Source organism: Carcharhinus amblyrhynchos, chromosome 25 (assembly GCF_965287045.1).
Source record: "Carcharhinus amblyrhynchos chromosome 25, sCarAmb.v2.hapA, whole genome shotgun sequence".
Lineage (NCBI taxonomy): Eukaryota > Metazoa > Chordata > Chondrichthyes > Carcharhiniformes > Carcharhinidae > Carcharhinus > Carcharhinus amblyrhynchos.
In genome coordinates, this window is record NC_137348.1 from 10,830,340 (window position 1) to 10,844,066 (window position 13,727).

Sequence of the window (13,727 nt, forward strand, 5' to 3'; positions counted from 1 at the left end):
AAAATAACGCACCCAAACTAGCTCCCACCTCTCCACGGTAGGAGTCATCATAAGTATGACCAATAACAATGTTGTGTTATAAGCATAATTAATGTTATTGTTGATGATGTTTAGTTAACATTGATGTAAAATATGTATGAGTTTCTTACTGTAAAATAATTGTAATAACTTTACAATATATTAAAAGGTTTCAAATAATCATGCCTCTTGCCATATCAATGGTTGGAATCCTCCAGTCTAGCCCACTGCCAGCAAGAACGGAGAATTTGGTGCGGAGCCAAATCTCTATTCACAACAGCGGGACTGGAGAATCCCAGCCACAGATAAGGTCAGAGAATTCTGGCCAATATTTATAATATGAAAATGTCCATACTTTTCTTCCTGGCATTAGTTAATAACTTACTTATGATGCTTAACTAAATGGATGTACATAATTTTGTTACATTTAGTAGCATAAAGTTTAAATTTATTAGTTATAATTAAGCTTACATTAACACTGCAATGAAGTTACTGCGAAAATCCCCTAGTTGCCACACTCCGGCGCCTGTTCGGGTACACTGAGGGAGAATTTAGCACGGCCAATGCACCTAACCAGCACGTCTTTCGGACAATGGGAGGAAACCGGATCCCCGGAGGAAACCCATACAGACATAGGGAGAATGTGCAAACTCCAGACGGTGACCCAAGCCGGGAATCGAATCTAGGTTCCTGACGCTGAGAGGCAGCAATGCTAACGCAGCAAAATGCTTGTATTTTTCTAAGTTCTAAGTTGAATTTTTTTGCAGTGGCAAGCGATAGTGAGTGGGGCAGGTGTGATATGTGCGCTGCGGGGTCATTTGCCCCACATAAATGGTCCATGCACTAAAACATTGGAGAACCATTTTGTTAGGCTCACAACACACAAAACAATCATTGTACTGCAGAAGGTGACTGGAATCTGTGGGTCGATGCAACTTAGAATGCGTCGGATCTTCAGAAGAAGAACAGGACAGCTGTGTGTTGGGAGAAGGATAAGCTCAAACAAGACTATTCCCCATTATACTCACTCTCCATCCTTACTCCAGGCAATGTTCGGAAAAGGGACTCCACTGACACGGCATTTGAGAACCAGCTGAGAATTCACCAAAATGGCCACTTCCTGAGTGACTCCAGATCCAAAGATCACAGGAGGTACTAAACACAGATTAAAAAAGTTATCGGTCTCTAAAATATTGTTACATTTTTCCTTTTCAGACAATCCCTACAGTGCAGAAGGAGGCCATTTGGCCCATCAAACATGCACAGGTAACAATCCCTCCCAGGCCCTATCCCCATAGCATCACATATTTACCCTGCTAGCCCTCACTCAGGGACAATTTATCATGGTCAATCCACCTAACTTGCACATCTTTGGAGTGTGGGAGGAAACTGGAGCACGCAGAGGAAACTCATGCAGACACAGGGAGAATGTGCAGACTCCACACAGACGTGACCCAGGCTCTGTGAGGCAGCACTGCTAACCACTGTGCCACCGTGCTGTCCATTAGGAAATATCAATAGAGGGCTAAAGCTGAGGGTGCAATGTGCAGCCAAGGCTGGGCAGAGGATGTTAGTTGGATGATGCTAACTGTGAATGTACTAAAGCTTACAGATGACTGAAGGAAGGAAAAATGACTGAGGACAGCATGAAATTCCCCAGTTTCATCAGCCAGGAATAAATGAGTCAGAGAAACAGTTGTGATAAATAAAAGCAAATTACTGCAGAAGCTGGAATCTGAAACCAAAAGAGACAACACTGGAAAATCTCAGCAGGCCTGGCAGCATCTGTAAGGAGATGTCCAGATGACCCTCTGTCAAAGGGGAGGTCCTTTGACCTTCCTATGTCAGACCTTTGACAATGGGTCATCGGGACTCGAAACGTCAGGTTTTTTCTCTCCTTACAGATGCTGCCAGACCTGTGAGATTTTCCAGCATTTTCTCTCTTGGTTTCAGTTGTGATAATGTTTATTTCCACGCCAGGGCAATGAGAGCTGTAGAGAGCGGAGGACGGGTTGTTGCACTATTACTGACTCTTACCCTGCACCAGTAGATTGAACTGTTTATTGGCCATGCCGGCTACATTAACAGCGTGGCAGGAATAGACTCCAGAGTCTCCCTTGCGGGCTTTTGGAAGTCGCAGCAGACGGCCCCCATTCAGAAATCGAATTCGACCAGTCTCTGCCACCTTCAGGAGAAGAAAACCAATGAGAAGAGTTTAGTTCCACACTGCTGACTCCCCCCCATGATCAAGCTTGCACCAACTAAAGGGAGGCGATGGTCTAGTAGCCATTGCCAGACTATTAATCCAGAAACACAGCTAAAATTCTGGGGACCCGGGTCGAATCCCACCACGGTAGATGGTGGAAGTTGAATTCAATTTTAAAAAATGTGGAATTAAGAATCTACTGATGACCATGAAACCATTGCTAATTGTCGGGAAAACCTATCTGGTTCACTAATGTCCTTTAGGGAAGGAAATCTGCCATCCTTACCTGGTCTGGCCTACATGTGACTCCAGAGCCACAGCAATGTGGTTGACTCTCAACTGCCCTCTGAGATGGCTAAGCAAGCCACTCACTCCTGGGGCGATTAGGGATGGGCAATAAATGCTGGCCAGCCAGCGAAGCTGAAATGTCCCAGGAATGATTAAACAAAACTGGTGTCAAGAAGGTACCTCCAGGCTAGACAGCTCACTGACTCACAGTTTCAGTCTCTTCACTTGAAAAACCCCATCAAATTCAAAATCTAACACATCCATTACAGTCACTGACAGACTCATAGCCATTTCTATAGTTAAAGAACAAAGGCTTTAACTCAGATTATCATTACAATAATGGAGAGGTTGGTTAGCTCAGTTGGCTAAAGGGCCAGAGTATGGTGCAAAATAAGACCAATAGCGCAGGTTCAATCCCTATCCCAGCTAAGGTCATCAATATTATGGTACACAACATTGGCAAGATCATCCTTGCCTTGTCTCTTAGTGATATCATTGCTCAAGCCATGAGTAGCAACCAATGATATGACACGGAGAAAGGGAGAATAACAATAACTGGTCAAGACTACGTGTGCAGGCGACTTGAAAGTGCTTAAAACATTTAATAATTCTTCAAATATTGATAGCGGAGCCTTGCTGCTCACACAACTCACAAAGACCGATGCCAGGTACAGAGTTTGGGAATCTGGCATGCTGGTTAGTTCTGGTATTCAGCGCCAGCCTGACTCAACCTCCAACCCTACAGACCAGGAACAACACAAAAGGATCTTTTGTTTGAAATACTTTAGACTCTGCCAGCATCAATACAACCGATGGGGTGGTGCGGTGGCACAGGGGCGGCATGGTGGCACAGTGGTCAGCACTGCTGCTTCACGACTCCAGGTACCTGGGTTCGATTCCCGGCTTGGGTCACCGTCTGTGTGGAGTCTGCACGTTCTCCCCATGTCTGCGTGGATTTCCTCCGGGTACTCCAATTTCCTCCCACACTCCAAAGATGCGCAGGTTAGGTGCACTGGCCATACTAAATTGCCCCTTTGTGTCCCGGGATGCATAGGTTAGAGGGATTAGTGGGGTAAATATGTGGGGCTACAGGGGATAGGGCCTGGGTGGGATTGTGGTCAGTGCAGACTTGATGGGCCGAATGGCCTCCTTCTGCACTGTAGGGATTCTATGATTTCGAACCAGATTCCAGCCTCAGTACAAATTGCTGTCCACAAGGTGCAAATTAACTCCAGTAGGTTCTCCAGACTGTCGCAAACCCTTCCTTGGTGCATCATATATTAGAGTCTGAACAAATCATCCTCTCCATTGGCAGATCGTTCAGTGATTGCTCAGAGGGGTAAGATTACGAAGATCCAACTCTTACACACTTTTTGGCTTCCATTTTTCTTTCAAAGTCCAGAGCCAGGAATGTTACCTCAGGAGCAATGCTGCATTGCACTGGCCTATGGCTACGTGCAGTAAGAAGTCTGACAACACCAGGTTTTAGTCCAACCGATTTATTTGATAGTAAACTCACTAGCTTTCGGGTTAGCCCCTTCGTCAGGTGAATGGTGAATTCTGGCCTCAGACACAGCATATAAAGCACAGACAGTTTACAGATTACTGATTAGAATGTGAATCTTTACACCTAACCTGCTGTTCAAGTCTTAAAGTGGCCGACAATGTGAGCGGAAGGAGCACTGATCACAGGTTAAAGAGATGTGCACTGTCTCCAGACAGTACAGTAAGTGAGGTTTTGCAAACCTAGGCAAGTCACGGGGGTTACAGATAGTGCGACATGAACCCAAGACCCTTGTGGAGACCGTCCTGTGCGCCATGGGAATCGTAGTGGGTGGAGGGAGAGGTGGAGAGCAGCATTGCAAAGATCCACTGAATCCGAGTGTGATTGTGTTCGCTGTTGGCCTCTTGGGGTTTGTGGAAAAACTCCCGCAGCCTCATTCGCCTGATGAATTCCTCCGTGTCTGCTGCAACTGATGGGGTCCATTTTGGTGGTGGGGCAGAAATTGAGCCCACAAACCCCAAGAGGCCAACAGCGAACACAATGAGACAGCCAATGAACCAGAATAGCCAACAGAGAGATCCGCAGTGCAACAACCTAAGAGGAAAGAGCCCAATTGGACTCCTCCGGAAGGCCGCTGCCCTCAACTGGACTTGTATGCCCAAACCATCGGGAGGTGCGTTAACACCAAATTCATCAGCCGCACTCACAAGACAGCCCCGAACATCACCCGAGCACAACGCAACGCCATCCACGTTCTCAAGACAAACCACAACATTGTCATCAAACCAGCAGACAAAGGAGGGGCCATTGTCATACTGAACAGAACGGATTACTGTAAAGAAGTGTACCGACAACTAAACAATGAGGAACACTACAGACAGTTACCCACAGATCCGACCAAAGAACACACTCGTCAACGCAACAATCTGATCAAGACCTTTGATCCAGACCTTCAGAGTACCCTCCGTGCTCTCATTCCACGTACTCCCCGCATTGGAGATCTCTACTGCCTCCCAAAGATACACAAGGCAAACACACCTGGTCGTCCCACCGTATCGGGCAATGGGATTCTGTGTGAGAACCTCTCCGGCTACGTCGAGGGCATCCTGAAACCCATTGTACAAAGAACCCCCAGCTTTTGTCACGACACTACGGACTTCCTACAGAAACTCAGCACACATGGAGCAGTTGAACCAGGGACACTCCTCGTCACAATGGATGTCTCGGCCCTCTACACCAACATCCCCCACAACTATGGCATTGCTGCAACTGCCTCAGTACTCAATGCTGACAACCGCCTGTTTCCAGATGCAATTTTACAACTCATCCGCTTTATCCTGGACCACAATGTCTTCACCTTTAACAACCAGTTTTTCATCCAGACACACGGAACAGCCATGGGGACCAAATTTGCACCTCAATATGCCAACATCTTCTTGCACAGGTTCGAACAAGACTTCTTCACTGCACAGAATCTTCAACCGATGCTATACACTAGATACATCGATGACATCTTCTTCCTTTGGCCTCATGGTGAACAATCACTGAAACAACTATATGATGATATCAACAAATTCCACCCCACCATCAGACTCACCATGGACTATTCCCCAGAATCAGTTGCATTCTTGGACACACACATCTCCATCAAGGACGGTCACCTCAGGACCTCACTGTACCACAAGCCCACAGACAATTTCTCAATGCTCCACTTCTCCAGCTTCCACCCTAAACATGTTAAAGAAGCCATCCCCTATGGGCAAGCCCTCAGTATACACAGGATTTGTTCAGATGAGGACGATCGTGACAGACACCGCCAGACGCTGAAAGATGCCCTCATAAGAACAGGATATGGCGCTCGACTCAGATCAACAGTTCCGATGCACCACAGCGAAAAACCGCACCGATCTCCTTAGAAGACAAACTTAGGCCACAATGGATGGAGTACCCTTCGTCGTCCAGTACTTCCCCGGAGTGGAGAAGCTACGACATCTTCACCGGAGTCTTCAACATATCATTGATGAAGACGAACATCTTGCCAGGGCTATCCCCACACCCCCCCTTCTTGCCTTCAGACAACCACGCAACCTCAAACAGACCATTGTTCGCAGCAAACTACCCAGCCTTCAGGAGAACAGTGACCACAATACCACACAACCCTGCCACAGCAACCTCTACAAGACATGCCGGATCATCAACATGGATACCATCATGAGAATACTATCCACCAGGTACACAGTGAATACTCTTGCAACTCGGCCAACATTGTCTATCTGATACGTTGCAAGAAAGGATGTCCCGAAGCATGGTACATTGGGGAGACCATGCAGATGCTACGACAACAGATGAATGAACATCGCTCGACAATCACCAGGCAAGACTGTTCCCTTCTTGTCGGCGAACACTTCAGTGGTCATGGGCATTCAGCCTCTGACCTTCGGGTAACCATTCTCCAAGGCGGCCTTCATGACACACGACAGCGCAGAGTCGCTGAGCAGAGACTGATAGCCAAGTTCCGCACACATGAGGACGGTCTCAACAGGGATCTTGGGTTCATATCACACTATCTGTAACCCCCGTGACTTGCCTGGGTTTGCAAAACCTCACTTACTGTACTGTCTGGAGACAATACACATCTCGTTAACCTGTGATCAGTGCTCCTTCCACTCACATTGTCGGCCACTTCAAGACTTGAACAGCAGGTTAGGTGTAAAGATTCGCATTCTAATCAGTAATCTGTAAACTGTCTGTGCTTTATATGCTCTGTCTGAGGCCAGAACTCTCCATTCACCTGACGAAGGGGCTAACCCAAAAGCTAGTGAGGTTACTATCAAATAAATCGGTTGGACTGAAACCTGGTGTTGTCAGACTTTTTACTGTGTTTACCCCAGTCCAACGCCGGAATATCCACACTATGGCTATGTGACCAGGTGTTCTAATACCATGCCATCACCCTGCCTCTCCCCCACTTTATTAACAACATCAAACATCCACACATACCAACTGCTCATTCTTGTACCACCTGAAGGTTGGTGCTGGGGTTCCACTGGCATCACACTCCAGCATCAATGGCTGATTAACCGACACGGTGACGTTGCTTATTCGGTCACTATCTCGAATCTCAGGGGGAGCTGCAGCAGAGGAAAAGGAATGAAGAGGAGAGGGAGATCAAACATTCTAGTCCAAACAGAATCCTTTAGACCTGGTGTCATGACACTGTATCTCAGCTCTCACTGCCACACCAGAAACTGTCAGGCAGCACTCAAAGAGATGAACAGAGCCAGGATACTGGAATGTGATTCCTGGTCTGGTTTCACTGAACTTCTACTGCGCTTTAGTGAAACTCAACAAAGCATGTTCCTGCAAATTATACAGGGCGTTGGTGAGGCCACGCCTGGAGTATTGTGCGCGATTTTGGCGTCTTTATCTGAAGAAGGATATCCTTGCTCTAGTGGGAGTTCCACAAAGATTTACCAGGCTGATTTTTGGGATGGCAGGTTTGTTATATGAGGAAAGAGTAGTAAGTTGGTTAGGATTGTATTCATTGAAGTTCAGAAGAGACAGGATCTCATAGAAACTTATAAAATTCCAAAAGGGTTAGAAAGGGTGGATTCAGAATGAATATCCCTGATGGTGGGGAGAATCCAGAACTTGGGGTCATAGTTGGAGATAAAGAGTAAACCTTTTAGAACTGAGGTGAGGAGAAATTTCTTCACCTGAGAGTGGTGAATGTGTGGAATTCACTATCATAGAAAGTAGTTGAGGCTAAAATGTTGTCTGATTTCAAGGGGGAATTAGATTTGGTCTTGGGGCTAAAGGGATATGGGGGGGAAGGAGGGGATCAGAATATTGAATTTGATCATAATGAGCAGGCTCGAAGAGCCGAATGGTCTCCTCCTGCTTCTAGTTTCTATGTTTTGCAGATGTAGCTTCTCCAAGACTTCAATAATTGTTTTAAACAGCTGGGTCAGTCATTTGTCTTTTCACTTCCACCCTCTGAAAAGGAATGACCCCAATAATCTCGGCAGTGTGTCAGATCCAGCTGGCATTGTTCACACAGGGTCATCTCCACTGAGGGAATATAAATTCTGGAGCTGAATGAGAATGAAAACAGCACGTACACATTGATCTTGATGACGGGAAGGGTGGCCTTGGGGTCTCCGAAGTTCTATGACTTTGTTTGGAAGATATTAATGATATCAGTTGGGACTTGCTGGGAAGGCACGGACCAGTTGGGCCGAAGGGCCTGTTTCCGTGCTGCATTACTCTATGACTCTATCGCTGGAATTTTACCGCCTCGCCCGCCTCGGAATCAGAGAGGGCGAGGGGCGGACAATGGGAATATCTGTTAACTCCAGGCAGGAATTTTCGGGTCCCGTTCGAGCAGGGAAGCGGATAGGGAAACAACCGGCTCCTTGCGCTTCTCTTAAAGCTGCACCGCCAATGAACAGAAACTCTGAACAGGATTTGCAGAGATGAACTTGTGACCCATATTATTCACATTAAAATGCACTGTCACTCCGATACTGCCCACTCTGTCAAGGTATCTCTTAGCTGTGTATATCATAAAAACTCAGTCTGAAGTTCAATCAATCATTGGACACACAGTGGGATCAATGCTGTATCTTCAATGGAGGAAATGCTCGGGCCTGCAGTGTTCCAGCTTTCAAAATAACTTACAAACTGATCCATACTTCGGTACAAGCCAGGTTGGGTCAATCACCTCCAACCTTGCTGGCAAAAGGAACACCACAATCCTGTGGGAAACTCCAACTGTAACAAAAGCTAATGCAATTCCCCAGTCTGAACCAAGTGACTTCAGATTGGCATACTCATTCTCATTGGCAAACTCAGTCACAGAGTCATTACAGCACAGAGAGAGAAGCCATTGGGCCCATTGATTCAATGCTGGCCCACTGGACAACAATCCAGTCATGTCCACTCCTTTGCTCGATCTCCATGTGGACCTACCTTGCATTAAGTTGATCTTTCTCTACACCCGAGCTACGACTGTAACACTATATTCTGCACTCTCGTTTCCTTTTCTATGAACAGTATGTTTTGTCTGTGTAGCATTAAGAAACAATACTTTTCACTGTAAGTTAATACACAGGACAATAATAAATCCAATCAAGTCAATAATCCTGCAAGTTTACTTCCCTCAAGCCCCCATCCAATTTCTTTTTGAAATCCTCGGTCGCCCACACTTCCAGCATCCTCGCAGACAGAGGGTGGGATTTTCCATGCAACACTCCACATATTTCAGTGCAGTGAGAGTCAGTCCACCATTAGCCAGCGGCAGAATCCTCTGGTCCCGTCACTGTCAACAGAGCTCCCCACTGAATGCGTCCCTCACCACTGGGAAACCTGCAGCGGGAGTCTGCCGTCAGCGAGGATAGAGGATCCTGCAGGCGGGAATGGCCGGAAAGTTCTGGCCAGAGGTTCCATAAAACAGTTCTTCCTCCCACCCCTCGTCCTCCCTGCATCTCTTACCCAAAACTTTAAATCTGTGTCGCCCCTACTGACACCATCAGCCAAAAAGGAATAGGTTTTCTCTGTCTATCTTTTCTAAACCTGTCAGAATCTTGTACACCTTGATCAAATCTCCCTCGATCAATCTCAATGCTGCAATTCACAACTTTTAATTAGCATTTAGGTAGTTAACTGTTCTCACAGCTTGGTATGGCTCCATTTCTGTCCAAGACCACAAGAAGCTACAAAGGGTCATGAATGTAGCTCAATCCATCACTCAAACCAGCCTTCCATCCATTGACTCTGTTTACACTTCCCATTGCCTCGGAAAAGCAGCCAACATAATTAAGGACCACACGCACCCTGGACATTCTTTCTTCCACCTTCTTCCATCAGGAAAAAGATACAGAAGTCTGAGGTCATGTACCAACCAACTCAAGAACAATTTCTTCCCTATTGCCATCAAACTTTTGAATGGACCTATCCTATATAAAGTTGATCTTTCTCTACACCCCAGCTATGACTGTAATATTACATTCTGCACCCTCACCTTTCCTTCTCCCCTATGTACTCTATGAACGGTGTGCTTTGTCTGTATAGTGCACAACAAACAATATTTTTCACCGTATTCCAATACATTTGACAATAATAAATCGAATCAAAAAATATCCTTTGATGCTATTTGTCTGTGCCAAGCATTCAGACACTTGGCTCAGGAACTGGGTTCAAATGCAAGTTCCTGACCAGGTTATCCAGTACGATGATGGTTCAGAGGGAAAGTGCAATGTCAGAGTGGAACTATTTACCCCGAACTTTCAATCGATACACTCTTTTGGAAGAGCCGGCCTCATTTGTCGCGATACACAAATAATCCCCACTATCGTAGGGTGAAACTGAATCGATTAGCAGCGATCCGTCCTCCAGTACAGAGATTCCTGGTTCGTTAGCTGGAAGGTCTAAACCATTCTGTAGCCAGCGGATGGATGGAGGAGGAGTTCCTGTGAATAGATCAACAGAACAGCTCAACCTAGTTACAGTCATCGTGAAGGCACCATCAGTAAACTGGCACATCGAACTTGATCGGGCATCATATCCGCTTCACTCAATTAGGAGTCACAGCGGGAGTGCAGATGGGAGCAGTGAGTTCTAAAGCTATACAGACAGATTCATTGAATTTCTACAGTGCAGAAGGAGGCCATTCAATCCATTGAATCTGCACCAAACCTTACCCACGTTTATCACGTATTTACCCCACTAATCCCCCTAATCTACAAATCTTGGGACACTAAGGGTCAATTTAGCTTGGCCTATCCACCTAACCCGCACATCTTTGGACTGTGGGAGGAAACCAGAGCACCCAGAGGAAACCAAGGAAACAGGAAGAACGTGCAAACTCCACACTAACAAGGCTGGAATTGAACCTGGGTCCCTGGTGCTGTGAGGCAGCAGTGTTAACCACCATGCCACCGATAAAAGGCTGGGATTTTATGTTGAGAATGTGAAACCAGAGTCAGGCCTGTGTCCTGGTCCTGAATCCTGCCCCAGGGTAGGATACATGGTTTATGATAGAGATGTCCCAACAATTGGTATGTAGACATGCTCCCTGCTCAATTAAGGGTGGTTGGAGGGCTTTCGAAGCTGAAAGGCCTAACCCTAACCCTAACCCTCCCAGCTCATGAGGAGGAGTAATGGGAGTCAAGAGACAGATCTTGCCAACCCAGGACAGGAGTAAACAGAGGAGGGACAGCCAAAAAAGTGGCTGCTGAACAACAGGAGCAGTGGTTCCCCCTCCAGTGGTTATTTTGTCAGGCCTGGGAAGGGTCTTGGACAGGAAGCCCACCCATGCCCCTCCCCCACACAAAGGGCAGGACAGAATTCAGCTGCACCCACATTCAAACCTGTGGGTTTGCCTGGCGCACTCCCCATTCACCCCGCACACCACAGCCTGTCACTGGGTGCCCACCTCCAGGCAGTTGGGAAACTGGGTGCTGACTGGAGAATCCCTGCTGGCTGGTTAAAGTGTACTGAACAGGGCTGTTAATGAGCCTAACTAGAGGCAGACGCAAATCCAAATCGGCCTTCGCCAACACATCTGGCACCTGGAATGGCATTATGGGAAACCAGTATAGCAGCTGGAGCTGGCATTTCTAGGCCCTGCCAGGCCGAAAATTTAGCCAAATGTGTGTGAGAAAAACATGACAGGTGGGTTTCAAACACAAAATTTGTTTTTTTTTTAACATTTTCTTAAGATCGAAAAAATGTTTCTATATCACACAATCAAATGTGACCCAATAGTGTTTTAGTAAAAGTACTGCTAATAAAGACTGATGACAAAGCAGAATGAGAGAGAGTTATGAGCAAATTCACTCCTCAGGTGGATTTCACTACAGGTAAGTGCAGGGTTACTCAGTCAGGTCCAAGGAAGACAAAACAGATCATTTTCCTGGGCCGGGATTTTCCACCGATTGCTGGGATCTTCTGGTCCTGCTGAAAATCAGTGGACTTCTGGCTGGCTCACTGCACGCCCTGTGGCGAGTCGCTTTCATAGCAAGAGACTTCAAATTGTACAGGCGCCTGAGGGATTTGGGTATTTCAAACATGGATGCCAAAAACAAAGCAAAAAGACATCTGAAATATTAGCCTTTATTTCAACGTGGATTACAAACAGGAGGTTCTTATACTTCAATCATGGGTGAAGGAGAGGTGATGGCCTACTGAAATTATTGCTTGACTATTAATCCAGAAACTTAGCTAACATTCTGGGGACCCGCCACGGCAGATGGTAGAATTTGAATTCAACAAAAATATCGGGAATTATGAATCTACTAATGACCATGTTGGGACGTCTTGTTGAAGTTGTACAAGACATTGGTAAGGCCACACTTGGAATACTGTGTGCAATTCTGGTCACCCTATTATAGAAAGAATATTATTAAACTAGAAAGAGTGCAAAAAAGATTTACTAGGATGTTACCGGGACTTGATGGATTGAGTCATAAGGAGGCTGAATCGACTGGGATTTTTCTCTCTAGAGTGTAGGAGGCTGAGGGGTGACCTTATAGAAGTCTATAAAATAATGAGGGGCATAGACAAGGTAGATAATCAATACCTTTTCCCAAAGATAGAGGAGTCTAAAACTAGAGGGCATAGGTTTAAGGTGAGAGGGGAGAAATACAAAACTGTTCAAAGGGGCAATTTTTTCACACAGAGGGTGGTGAGTGTCTGGAACAAGCTGCCAGAGGTAGGGGAAGAGGCGTATACAATTTTATCTTTTAAAAAGCATTTAGATAGTTACATGGGTACGATGGGTATAGAGGGATATGGGCCAATTGCGGGCAATTGGGATTAGCTTAGGGGTTTTAAAAAACAAAGGGCGACATGGACAAGTTGGGCCGAAGGGTCCGTTTCCATGCTGTAAACCTCTATGACTTGCTGATTCTATGAAACCATTGTTGGAAAAACCCATCTGGTCCTTTTGTGAAGGAAATCTGCTGTCCTTACCTGGTCTGGCCTACATGTGACTCCAGAGCCACAGCAATGTGGTTGACTCTCAGCTACCCTTGGGCATCTAGGGATGGGTAATAAATGCTGGCCAGCCAGTGACATCCATGTCCCGCAAATGAATAAAAAATAAACACCTGGATCTGGTAGGCTGAACAGCCTGTCTCTTTTATTATTATAGAATCCCTACAGTACAGAAAGAGGCCATTCAGCCCATCAAGACTGCACCAACCACAATCCCACCCAAGCCCTACTCCCATATACTTACATATTTACCCACTGATCCCTCTAACCTACACTTCTCAGGACACTAAGGGGCAATTCTTTTTTGTTGCATGGCCAAACAATCTGACCCTCACATCTTTGGACTGTGGGAGGAAACCGGAGCACCCGGAGGAAACCCACACAGACACAAGGAGAATGTGCAAACTCCACACAGACAGTGACCCAAGCTGGGAATCGAACCCAAGTCCCTGGAGCTGTGAAGCAGCAGTGCTAACCACTGTGCTACCGTGCCGCCCCGTTTCTGTTCTGTGCTAACTGACCCTCCTGTCAGTAAGTAATTTCTCCTGATCTAATCTCTCAAAACCTCTCATTATTTTGGATGCTTCTATTAAATTCCCATTTCCCTTTCTCTGCTATGAGGAGAACAGTCTCAGTTGAGCCAATCTCTTTGCATAACCACAGTAATGTTTGTGTTTATTTTAGTGTCACTGAGCGAACAAGAAATTATCGCGG

The 13,727-nt window shown here is 46.2% G+C and overlaps 1 protein-coding gene across 1 annotated transcript in view; it reads right to left on the reverse strand.

Annotated features, from left to right (window-relative positions):
• The window catches only part of LOC145358107 (hemicentin-1-like), a 359,590-nt gene that overhangs the window by 185,636 nt on the left and 160,227 nt on the right, over positions 1-13,727 (reverse strand). Inside the window, exons 26-29 of the mRNA XM_080211781.1 lie at positions 10,295-10,486; positions 7,017-7,147; positions 2,056-2,203; positions 1,047-1,173 (exon numbers count right to left, since the gene is read on the reverse strand). Coding sequence (XP_080067907.1) covers positions 1,047-1,173; positions 2,056-2,203; positions 7,017-7,147; positions 10,295-10,486 — 598 coding nt within the window. The remainder of the gene's footprint in view (positions 1-1,046; positions 1,174-2,055; positions 2,204-7,016; positions 7,148-10,294; positions 10,487-13,727) is intronic.